Source organism: Pundamilia nyererei, unplaced genomic scaffold (genome assembly GCF_000239375.1).
Source record: "Pundamilia nyererei isolate P.nyererei 1_Seehausen unplaced genomic scaffold, PunNye1.0 scaffold00027, whole genome shotgun sequence".
Classification (NCBI taxonomy): Eukaryota; Metazoa; Chordata; class Actinopteri; order Cichliformes; family Cichlidae; genus Pundamilia; species Pundamilia nyererei.
This window is the reverse complement of record NW_005187428.1, coordinates 4,833,571-4,846,050: the sequence shown is the minus strand read 5'-3', so window position 1 is coordinate 4,846,050 and position 12,480 is coordinate 4,833,571. Positions and strand designations below refer to the sequence as shown.

The 12,480-nt window shown below is 42.3% G+C and overlaps 2 protein-coding genes across 4 annotated transcripts in view; both read right to left on the bottom strand.

Moving 5' to 3' along the window:
- The window catches only part of tmem168b (transmembrane protein 168b), a 4,410-nt gene extending 1,706 nt beyond the window's left edge, over nucleotides 1–2,704 (bottom strand). The window contains exons 1-3 of one of the 2 annotated variants that reach the window (XM_005728224.2): nucleotides 1,110–2,704; nucleotides 866–1,011; nucleotides 444–718 (exon numbers count right to left, since the gene is read on the bottom strand). In XM_005728224.2, coding sequence (XP_005728281.1) covers nucleotides 444–718; nucleotides 866–1,011; nucleotides 1,110–2,234 — 1,546 coding nt within the window. In that variant the 5' untranslated portion in view covers nucleotides 2,235–2,704. The remainder of the gene's footprint in view (nucleotides 1–443; nucleotides 719–865; nucleotides 1,012–1,109) is intronic. The other variant, XM_005728225.2, reaches the window with a different exon arrangement.
- Nucleotides 2,705–4,120: 1,416 nt separating this feature from the next.
- Nucleotides 4,121–10,892, bottom strand: samtor (S-adenosylmethionine sensor upstream of mTORC1). 2 transcript variants are annotated; one of them, XM_005728223.1, is made up of 6 exons: nucleotides 10,608–10,652; nucleotides 8,200–8,239; nucleotides 7,934–8,075; nucleotides 7,682–7,810; nucleotides 7,175–7,289; nucleotides 4,121–6,869 (listed from the first exon to the last, which is right to left on the bottom strand). In XM_005728223.1, coding segments are annotated over exons 2-6 (1,020 nt in total). In that variant the 5' UTR covers nucleotides 8,201–8,239; nucleotides 10,608–10,652; the 3' UTR covers nucleotides 4,121–6,236. The 2 variants fall into 2 exon arrangements, with proteins under 2 accessions (XP_005728280.1, XP_005728279.1); XM_005728222.2 differs by lacking the exon at nucleotides 8,200–8,239 and having other exon boundaries at nucleotides 10,608–10,892.
- Between the last annotated feature and the right edge of the window lie 1,588 nt (nucleotides 10,893–12,480).

The window sequence follows — 12,480 nt, the reverse complement described above, 5'->3', positions numbered from 1 at the left end:
ATAAATAAATAAAAATCCCCGCTCGCCCCTGTGGGCGGTTAATCCTTCAAGCTCGGGTCCTCTGCCAGAGGCCTGGGAGAGGTCTCTATTTCTTTTCTTTCTTTCTTTTTGCATTATCCTACTGCCAGGGTTTTTGCTAGTTCAAAATTGGCCTCTGGGTGGAGTACCTACAGACATATGCATGACTGATTGTACATTTAGGATGTAGTATGCATTAATATACATTTTCCTAATATTTCTGGCTATTTAATAAACAAAACAGCATTTTATACTCAAATAAATTAAACTTCAATTCAATACTTGGTTAAAAATATATGTTTTTACAACAACCCAGGTTTCCTTTTTGGAAAGTGCCAAACTTTTTTTCCCCCTTCAAATACATACGCAGGTTTAGAAAAAAGCGAGTCCCAATCATGACTGCTTCAACTTAAAGCCTCTCTCACCTGCCAGCGCCCACTCGCCAGTGCGATGCGTATGGCCACTGTAGAAGATTACGTAGGTGTCGTGGCGTGGGCCGTCTGGGGTACGGAGGTCCAGAAAGGATTTCATCTTGGACTGCAGAGCCTCCAGGGTTACCCCGCTGGTGGAATAGTCACAGCCAAACGTCTCAATCAGGTGGTGGGCAAAGAAGCGCTGCACGTTGTTCAACATACCCGTAGAGCGCCTGTTCAACTCGTGCACCTGGCCTGGAGGCAGCAGCATCGGCTGACCGTCAGGACTGTAACAGGAAGGAGAATTATGCCACTTTCAGAATTCCATTTCATTTGTGTGCACAGAATATCAATGATGTAAATCCAAACATGAATCTGAATGTGGTCTAAATTGGAGAGGTTTCTAATTCTCAGATACAACGCTGGTTCTCTACCTGCAGTAGTTGGTGGGAATGACCACTGCATAGCCCACGCATGTTCCTCCCAGGGTGTTCCCGAGCTCATGGAAGAGTCCATGGAACAGAGACTCCAGGGGCAGAATGAGCAGGAAAGTGCTCACAAACAAACTGTTTTTGGCCTGCTGAGCAAATTTACAAGAGTCACGTAAAGGAAAAAATGAAACAGGAAACAGAATAACCCGTGTGCTGCAGCAGTAAAGCATTTTTGAGACAGACCTACCTGCCAGCACAGAGCACCCACAGCTATCGTGGACACCAGAGTAAAGAACACCAGGCGTTCAGAGATGAGGCAGAAATGTCGCATGCCTTTGGAGGCCATCATCTTGTCCAGGTCGCTGACCTCCGACCAGCACAGCCTCTGGCATTCGCTGAGCTTAGAGTGAAAACCCCACACAGTGATGACAAACACCATGTGGCAAATACCCCAGAAGAGCGCACACACCACGAAGGCTGGGATCGTGCGGTACCACTGTTCCTGGTCTAAAAGTCTCCCAGCAGAAAGGACGATGAAGCTCACCTCCACCGCCAGCAGGGGCAGGAGGGAGACCCGGCGCCACAGCCCCCTCCACACCAGAAACGGTTGCCAGCGCTCGGTCACAGAGAGGCCGCTGAAGTAGACATCGAGCAGAGGGTCGCAGATGAGCTGGCTGAAGAAGCAGGAGAGGGCGAACGGGTTGGTGGTAATGTTCAGAGACTTAAAGAACAGCACGGCAGTGATGACAGCGAAGCAGGCCAGGTTGGCGAGCGCCAGGAGCGCCTTCATCCGCAGCGCAACCATGACCGTGCCCAGAGCGACCACGAGCACCACCACGCTCAGGGACTTCTGAATGAGCAGCGCGGTGCTGGCGATCGCAAAGCCAGCTAGCTCCAGGCGCTCCGCGGAGGTCAAGAAGGCAGGGCGATACCTAGCACATCCAACCAGTCTCTCCAGCAGTGCCCACAGTGTCCTCAGAGCCACGCTGGCCAGCAGCAGGTAGTTGGTAACCTGCTCCCTGACGTCGACGTCCAGGGCGGGGGAGTTGAGGAAACACAGAAGACCCAGCAAAAAACCGAACCACAGGTGGAGGATGCTGAGGCTCATCCTCTCCATACTGAAGTAGTAGAGGCCAATGGCTATTCCAAGGACAACCAGGGCCAAAACAAAAATGACAAGAAGAGCGGACTCCGCGCTTGTTTCCCACCGGACATAGAGACCTATGCACAGGGCCACGAGCAGGTTAAGCCCGGACAAGTAGCCTAGCCACCGGACTGATGACCACATGCTCATCTCTCCGTTGACTTCCTCCAGCCGGGTCATCGCTGCGTGAAGGCAGTGACTGACACAGTAACGTAGAAAACGACACATTTTCCTTTTAAATTAAATACCAACGACCTGAAACTAAAAAATGGCATTTAAGTCAGATATTACCCGGTCTACTGTCCGCTGTGACATCTGAAATCCCGCGACATTCAAACTCGGTTTAGCCAGCGGGCTAACTTGTTGAAAGTAGCTAGCTTAGCTGGCGTTAGCTCCTCAGCGGCACATCTTCAGGACGGTTAGTGTCAGCGGTCAAAACACTCACATCTTGGATGTCACTTGTTTGTATTCTTCCATCTGACGTTTGGCACGATTATAAACGATCGCAGTTGGGTTATTCTGACGCCAGCCAGCGGGACTGTGAAAGACATCAGTTCAAAAAGTTTCACATCAAAACTTTTCAGTCAGATGACAGTCGCCATGATTGTGCTAAGACTACGGTAAGCATAAAGGGTCAGAACTGGTGTTGAAAAGTTCAAACGTCCAAACCGTATTGTTGATGCAGTTTTTTTCTCTTATTTATTTATTTATTTAATGAGTTCGCTCAGTTAAACTAAGATAAGACCCCCCCCCCCCGCCGCCGCCAAAGCAAAACAAAGACAAAAACAGTAGAGTAAACTTTCTCCGTGCTGGCAGGAACTAACAAATGACACATTCAAGGAAGATCCGATTATTTGACCCCTGCATTTAGAAAATCCAGTTTGTTGCCGTTTTTCCCCAGACATGGTTTAGGCCTACATTTTCCCTTGTAGATATTTACAATTTAATTAACTATTTTTTTTAGTAATCGCCTTTTTCCTGTGGACATGGAAGCGGTCTCTTCCATGATTTTACTTCTATCCTCAGGGCACGAGGGGTCGCTAAATGGTTTGACGAGCATGAAAATTATGTGAGTTGCATAGCTTCCCAAAATTTTAACCCTAGTTGAACGCTTATGGAAGACTTTGGACCAACGTCCCAGTCAGTGCACTCTGCTACTATTATTAAAACACCAGATGAACAATTGCATTTCTGCTTCTCTCCACTACAACTTTAGAGACTTTGGATGAGCATTGTTTAAAGCACACTTAAGTTGTTCTGATTTCTGTGTGGGCTCAATGTGAGACCCTACCAGCCACTCTTTTGACCGCATATATGTGTTTAGATAACCCTTTAGAGATTAGAGGTCTCCCATCACTTTACAGGGGGTGTCAAACATACGGTGCGAGGGTCAGAACCAGCCTGGCAAAGACAATAACTGGATGGCTTTGAAGGAGTTCATCTTTGTGTGGTGCATGTAATAGTTAAATAATGAGATTACCAAAAATTCCATCACATCACCAATTTCTTCACCATCTACTGAAGAAATTTTTGTTTTTCTAAAGTGGGTCTGAAAAAAAAATCTGAATTAACAAAACGAGACTTTATAAAGTTGTTACATTTTATAAACCTGATAATTTTAGATTTTATAAATCTGGGCAATAAGCTACAAGAACCTTTTGTTATTTTACACATTCTATCATGAAATTGCAGTTTTTCCTTATATTATCATAATCTCAGGGATTAAAAGTTTAGTTAAATGTGTCTGCTCTGACAGAAAGGGGAGTTTCACTGCTCTGGCCTACTCGACGGTCTAGCCCCATCAAAGTGGGCTGTACGGGGCCCACAATGTAAAATAAATATGACATCCCTTCCTTACAAAAATACTAACACTCCTTTTTTAATATTATTAATTAAAAACTCTGCGGCCATGGGGTTTGAATGTTTAAAAAAAAACAAAAAAACAACAACAACTATTTCCGCATAGTACTATCAGAGGAAGATGAAGAACTTCTGACCAAGTTGTAAAAGAGAGCTGTGGACATTCTAAGTTGTAAACAACTGATTTTTTTTTTTTTTTAAATATAAAAATCTTAGCACAAAAGAAGGAACACACACCGCCACCTTATATTTACATTCATTTATAAAAGAGAAATACAATGGTACTGTAAGGACACATTGTTCTGCACTGTTGAAATAATGAAGATGATCCATATCATGCAAATAGGCCAAAAGAAACACTGGAAGACAAAAATCACAAAACACGCTCCTTTAAAGTCTGAATATGTACTGTGAATTTTTTTTCTCCTGTTAAAAATCAGGAAGAAAACACAAAACAGCAGAGATATGCATTAACCAGAAAATGATATGGAAATGGCAAAAGCACACTGCATTACATAAACACATATCCACTAATATGATGGACAAAACAAAAACACAGAAGGCACCTTATAGTTATTATTGGTATCGTTTTGTGGGCCTATCACATTGGTTGTAAAATTGTGAAAAGAAACAACATTTTGTGACACCCTTTGGGATCAATGATAAAGTGCCACTGACAAAAACAAAAAACCAACCAAAAAAAAAATTCCACACACTAGAAATTCACTTCTTCAGTCACACAGTCTAAGCCACACCCACACATTTAGTCTATTCAGGAACCAGCAGGAACACACAATAACATTTCACCTGGTAGTGTCTTAGCTAAAACCTCCCTGCAGCATACAGCATTTTCAGATCCGACCTCGCTTTCTAAATTTTACAATATTTCACCTTTTTTACAAAAAGTGAGTGTAAATTTCTCTCTGTGATTTTTCTAAGGAACTCTGCATCTGCTTTTGTGGAGTGCTGTATTTTCACATCAAAGTTGTAAAACTGTGTCAAAGGAAACTGGTGTAAAGTCACTGACATGCAGTGTTGTACCAATCTGCTGCTTAAGACAAAAAAAAAAGATTAAATGCAACAGCAGGAAAAAGATCATTCAGAATGAAGTCAGTCTTTAAGAGAAGAGCAAGACAAAAACCTTGTACCTACTATGCACTTGTACCTTTTTAAACACAATAAGTAAACACTTAACGTTTCACATTAGTAAACCTACTAATACTACTGTATGGTTCTGAAAATGTTTCAAATGCTACAAATACCATTTTTTTGTTGTTTTTTTTGGTAAAAGTTACACAAAATCATTCATAGAATGCCAAGTTACCAAGGCATTGCCACAATTTACAACACCAATGTTTGACTGTTTGACTATGGATATCTATTTCCAAAAATTTTTTTATGTCTTGGAAAACTAAAATGAACATCAAAAAAAAAAAAAAGTTTTCAGGAAGTTGAGCTGTATGTGCCAGAAGCAAACACGCCCGTCTACTTATTCCATCTCTGTCTCACCAGTGCAATCAAACCCCCGTCGCGCTGCTTAGGTTTGCTGTATTTGGCTTTTTTGTACAGAGCAGCCTGCGACTCTAGCTTATTTCAAACAGAGACCGAGTACAGAATGTAGACAAGCTGACTTTTGATATTAAGAGGAGCGGGGAGTTCAGAGATCTTGCGGGTATTCGATTTCCAACTCTTAAAAAACCTAACTATTTATCAAAATATATCCATCTTTTGTGTGTGTGTGTGTGTGTGTGTGTGTGTGTGTGTGTGCACACTCTGAAAGAAGTGTGGATATGAGAAAATAATCTGTAAACTTTTCTCTTTCACACTGTGCAAACTGCATTGTTTTGAGAAGGAGTAGAAGTGGGGTAAGAATGCAGCTGGTTAAATTTGGCAGCGCAGCAGTTGGAGGGGAGACGACAATTAAGCCCTTTTCAGACACACTCTCCATTTACGGTAACCTGGCAGCATCGAAACGTGTCGGCTTCACATCTCAATCAGCATCCTGGTCGCTCTTCGGCAATGCCAATCTTACTAGGTCAAGCCTTGAAACATTAGCGCGGGCACGGCACAAGTCTGCATGTGTCCCGTGCTTCATTGTGAGCTGCTCAGCTGACCAGAGGATGCATTAAACTTTCAAAAGCGTGGTTACACTTCTAAAAGCTGACACGGATAATACTGTGTGTCAAACCTCATGCTTGTACTGTAGCCTTCTCTCTCACTGTCAGGGGTATATTTGATTTAAAGCATTAGGAATATTAACTAAATATAATTCCATCGCTTTTACAGACTTTTGAAGCCAGCGATGTTATGCTTTCCATGTCTGAAAGGGGCTTTAGGTGGAGAAAAGGGCGGGAGGGTTGCTGGTTTAGCCTAGCTCTGGAGCAAGATGGGATCCTCTAACTCATGAAAGCCGGGGACGGAGCTGCTCTGGCTCTCCCCAGAATCGGAATCATAGGGTGTGTCTGGTAGTTCCGTGAAGCCCCAAGCTAGCTGGTCATCCTCAAACTCGGAACGCGCCTGTATTGTGATGTCTTCACAATCTTCCTCCTCATTGGAATTGAAGTCCTGAGGGATGTAAAGCATCTCAGGGTAGTTGTGTGACACCAGGTCACTGGTGGTGGCCAGAGACACCTTTCGGAAGGCGATGAGATGCATGTGAGAATACTTGACATATTTGTAGCGCTTGAAGCCCAGCGACTCTACCGCGACACGCCAGCTGCGCATCATGAGGGCGTGGCGGTTTTGGTGAGAAGAGTCAGGCGTGATGATGAGCAACAGGCCATGCAGCTCCAGCAGCTCATGGGCCTTCTTGCAGCAGATCCAGCGCTGGTATGGCGAGGGGAAGTAGGACAAAAGCAGGGAGAAGACCACCACGTGGAAAAGCTGAGCGGGCAGAGCATCGATGGGGTTATGGAGCTGGCGGAGGAAAGCCTCGACTGCATCACCCGCCAGCTGGAGCGGCTGCTGAAGCTGGAGGTTGAGGAAGTCACACTTGTACACACTCTGAAAAAGCACAAATTTAACACGAATCAGGGTTCAAACTTGATCTATGCCAGCAAACATTTCTACACAGCTCGTTTGTTTTCATGACTTGCAGCTGTTGGGCGTCACTTTTCTGTGTTCTGCTGATTTTCTTCACATAGTCTAACCACAGCACTGGCAAAGGACATGACTCATTTCTGGTGTTGTTTTTGCTTTATAACGCAAACACCCAAGTGGGAAACTGTATCCATTTCATGTGAATAAACAAATGGTATAAAAGCACATAGTCAATTAAAATGTAAAACAGAATTAATATGCACTCGTACCTCAACCGCAGGCACTATGTCAATACCGACTGTGAGGAACTCGTCAAACTTCAAGAAAGGGTTAAAGCAGCTTCCCACATCAAGAAGGCGCATTTTCCCCAGCTGAGAAATCGAACTGTAGCACAAACAACAACACGCAATGCCTGATGAGTATAATACACAAAATCATATGCATTACACACACTATAGATAACTCTTTGTAATTGCACAGTCATACATAGTACAATAGTACAATGAAATGGTAAAACTGTCCCACATCGGCACTACGTACAACACGACACAACACGACACAACACGACACAACACGACACAACACGGTAACTTAAGTAATAAAAAGAAGAATCAGTGTATGTTTATTGCACATTATTATTACTATAGAGTGAGGGCAGGTCGTAGCAATTCATTTTTCTTGTTTTTTGGACAAAGACTTTATGATATATATGATATATATGATATAGAGTGTTATCTGTCATACTCATGACAGATAACACTCTTACTTCATCTTACCTGGGGATGGTGCTGTACGGCTGGGCACTCGTAGATGCTGTACCCACACCCATAGCAAGCGTGGCACTTTTCTGATCCTTCTCTAACACTCTTTTCATTCCACCATCCAAAAAGTACTCTTGACAGACGCTGTGGAAGTGGCATCAAAACACTGCGTTTACAGAAGCTCATTTTACAGGCTCAGATTAGTCCGATTTCACCAGGCTCTATAAAACCTAAAAGATGCCCAAAGACCTTTGGGGGCGTTCATACCTGCGACACCATTCAATCCGGCCCTCTCCTTCACACTTTTTGATCCAATGGTTGTCAGCAAGATTCTTCATGGCGAGGGCGTACTCACTCAGTGTCTGCTCATCCTCGCAGTGCTCACGCCAGATCTTGTCAAAGTCGCCCACTAAGTGAGAAAATCAAACCCCCCTTAAAAATAAGGTCAGCAATATCCAAAACATGGCAAAAAACAGCTTCAAGTACTTCAAGTCTTACTCTTGTATGACGACAGAAAAACATTCACAACCTACTTGCAAGTTTTGGTTATCCACTAAATCACCAAAACCGGATCTTGGAAAAAAAGGGGGGGAAAAAAAACGGCTGAAAAATCTCAGGTCACTGCTGGTACTTCAATATTGCCTATGTCTCATTTGTTTCTGCTTGCACAGAAGCAGAATTGTGCATCTAAAAATAATAAATAAATAAAACAAAACAAACCCACCCTCAAAACAGTCATTTCACAATAAAAGTTATGTCCACAAAATTTTCCATTTGCAGCTGCTCAGACGTTGACAGCCCGTAGCACAAGCAAACATGCCAACAAGGGAAAAATCCCATGACCAGAAGGGAGAAAAGAAAACTATATCTGATTTGCAGAAATGAAAGGACAACAAGAGGAGTTGGTGGTAAACAGCAGTGCTTTCAAAACATGACCACTGTGATTCCATGCCAAGCCTACCAGATCATGCTTCGCTTATTAACCAATCATGAGATCTGCTCGCAGGATGACTTCTTTATGCTCTTCTAGGCTCCAAAACAAGCAGCTACTCTCTCCAGTGCTGAGGTCTTATTCAAACCACAAATTAATCCAAGCTCATTTTAAATACACTACCAGGGTTATGCAGTGTTTTATGGTGGTAAAGTAGGGCAGCGCATACACAAATAACACCAAGACTTGACATTTTAATATGCCTGCATTTTACTACGACACTATTTTAACTATTCAAAAAAAAAAAAACTTTCCAGGATTTCTTTCATATTTCTGAGCAGTAAAATGGCCAACTGTATAATTTTGATTCAGAGCCGTTCAAATGAAACAAACTAGCCATGCATTCAAGCAGGAGATTAATTTATATTCTTAGTTTATACTGGAAGAAGAAAATACAAAGAAATCTTGCAAACCGTTGTGTCCTGGCCATTGACTCATCCAAAGATTTATTTCCTCTAGATATTTTAAATTTACCTCTTGTGCACTCCTCCCACATGGACTCCCTCACTATGCACAGCACAACGTCATCACCAGAACAAATCCTAGCTTCTGTAGGATTTGTAGTTAAATTTAAAATTCAGAGGACGTTAAAAAATATATCTTTCATCAATATATCTTTCAACTGCTAACTCAAACATGGAGTTAACCGCACTGATTGGGCTGTAAAATAAGACAACAGATGCTACGTATGCATGCTGATGAGCTGAGATCGGGGTTTCCAAACTTCCTTTTTTTAAATTTTTTTAAATTGAAGTAAGACAGATGGTTGGATGCTTATGAACTGATACAGTGATTGCAACTAAAAGATCCATTACCTCCTCCCATTTCATCTACTTGAACACAAACATCAGAGCATGTGGTTGCATTGTGTTTTGCATAAAAAGGGCCAATAATGATTTGGTCATTTTATTTGTATGTTGTTTCAAGGCTTGCCAAACAAAGAGACATTAATACCCACCAAATTAACAAATCAAAGAAATCACAGTAATCTGCTATTAAACAGACACTTTGTTGCTTCTTTAATCATCCCCAAATTGCAAATTGCCTGAAATAAAACTCATTAGAGTGGTAAACAAAGAGACCGTGTTTTCCCTTGTGACCAAAATGAGAATATTTATCAAAAAATAAAAAAGGAGAAGACTCATGCTTGTCTCTCATATGTAGTGGCCCCAATAATTTAAAGAAAGTGAATGATTCACCTTCCACAAACTTGCACAAACTTCCTTCTTTACATGACGTGTGTGCAAAGAAACAGCAGGAAGCAACAGCCACAGACAGGATTTAACCTGCTGTGTCGTCTTTGTGGTTTTTCTCCTGGCAAAAAGTAAGATGAGGTTCTTTTCCCCAATCTCAGCTCCACAGTTGAAGATCTCCTTGGCTCTTTTATCCTTCAAGACACAGTTAAACCTCCACTAGAAGGGGGGAAAAAAGTTCTGGCCTATCACAATGTGCCTTTTAATTAAATTATTTTCGCTGTCTGGCTCTGAACGGTAGCAAATCTCAGAAACAACACTAATTAGGTTGTATAAGTTGCAGCAACTGTTTGCTCAGTCTACAGAGTTATCTTTTATTGACAACCGGGAGCCAATCGGAAGTTACTCTTTTTTTTTTCACCAGTCAAATGTCACATGTGTGTTGACTAGGTTTGAGAGCGAGAGATAAGATGTTGTTTGCAGAAGAGCCTTGTGTAAGCTGCCACAATTTATTTCTAAGGAGCTTTAATCAAGGCCTCGCTTGCTTGGTGCAACCCGCTGCTGTCGACTGGAGTCTGCTACCACAACAGCTAATCAGAAGTAAAAAATTAAAAAAAACAACAACTTCCAAATCCGTGATTACCGGATTAACCGCTAACTTTTTAACGTTACTTCAACATTTGTGAGATAACTAACAGTATCAGCCCATAGGCTGCAGGGCCACAGAGAAACGGAGGGGCCCACTGAGGCTGCTTACCCTCCCTGTATTTCCTACGCAGTTTTCTGTGGACGTTTTTAACGACTCCCGACAGTTTCTCCTGCTCCTTCTTGCACGGTGCTTCACTTGGAATTGGCACGTAGAATAGCTCCGACTGGTTTTCCGTCTCCCCGGTCTCGACATTGTCCCTGGGGTCCATAGCACCGCACCACCGATGTTACCCTCCGCCAGTCGTTTCCCCTTTTCCAGGCTGCAACCCGACCGGCGAACCGGCGCACGAGCCAACAACAGGGAAGCCGATTGGCTACCTGGAGCATACACGCGTCATAAACTGACAGCGCGTCGTCCAATCACAGGCGTGGAAGCATTCTTGAGCTGGCGTGCGTGCTGCGAAGCGTTCAGGTGCATTTGGAAATCTGTAAATTGCTGAAAAATCGTAAACAACACATCAGAAAGTGTTGTTTTGTGTTTTGCAAAAGTTTTTATCTACAAAAGAAAACTAAACTTTGTTTTTTAGCCAACTGATTTATTCGTTTAACCCCTAAAACTATTCAAAGATAGTATATTACAAAAAATGTATGTTCTTAGACAATATCCCACTGAACTGAATAACTTTTTGTGTGTTTTTGTCATTGTTTGCTTTCTTTTATTAGTTCTCCAATTAAAATATTGGACATGTGTTGAAGAAACTACTGGAAGCCCTTCCTGTAAAATAAATTTGCTAGCATTATGTATAAAAACCTTGTTCTGAAAAAGTTGGGACACTGTATATTATGCAAAATGACATCAACGTCATCATTATCACAATATACAGTATCACCAACAGGTGATGAGACTCTGGAGAAATCTCTGTGTGCAAGGGAAGAGGCTGAAAATCAAAACTGGATGCCCTATGGCAGCACTGTCATGTAAATCACTGCACAAGCTCAGGAGCACTTCCAGAAATATCTCACTGTGAACATAGTTCAACGTGCCATCCTTATATATCATTTCCCTTCTTTGCATGAAGCCAAACGATTTTTATATTATAACAGACCCATATATAGGATCTAGTCCCCCGCCTCCAACCCTCATCATGATTTAAGACAGGGTCACTGGAGAGGATGTTCTGTCCTGTTAAATGGGATAGTGTAAGAAGGATCATTTCTAAAGCTGTACAGATATTAAACCTTTGAAAAGATGATGCAATGTTTTCTAAAATAGGCTAAGAATTTGAAAACCCACAAGTGATGCCAATCCATGGTTATTGTTTCTGGAAATTGGCTTGGAAAATCCTGATGGAGAGCATTATAGTCTGAGATGGTAATTTGACTCTGGCTAATGAAAACAAACTGACACTGTCTGAACAACAGGGGGAAAAGTTAAATACCATATATGTCAATGCTGTTTGCAGGACAACATCTATTATTAACTGCATGTTCAGTCATTTCAGAATATGAGGTAATGCCTTACGGTGGACACTGTGTAACCCCAATGAAAATAAAATAGTCACTAAATCCACATTGGTAGTGGACTTATTACATCTGTGTTCAGCAGAACCATGTCCACATGGACTCGAGGTAATAACAAATATTAGAAATCTACAGTTTTATCACAGGGACTACATTCTACAACATGAATAAAATTTTAGATGCCTTCCTGTTGTGTGTGGCTGATCATGTCCGTCCCTTTATGACCACAGTATTCCTATTTTCCAGTGGACGCTTCCAGCCGCCCTCACGCAGCTCCAGCTATTTCTCGACAATAACAATCTCTATGAGAAGTTCCAGTCTGGTTTTAGAGCTCGGCATAGCACAGAAACTGCCCTACTGAGAGTTTTTAACGATTTGCTTTTAACTGTTGACTCTGGTTGTGCTGCTGTCTTAGTAACCCTGGACCTGACAGCAGCCTTCGACACTGTTGATCACAACAT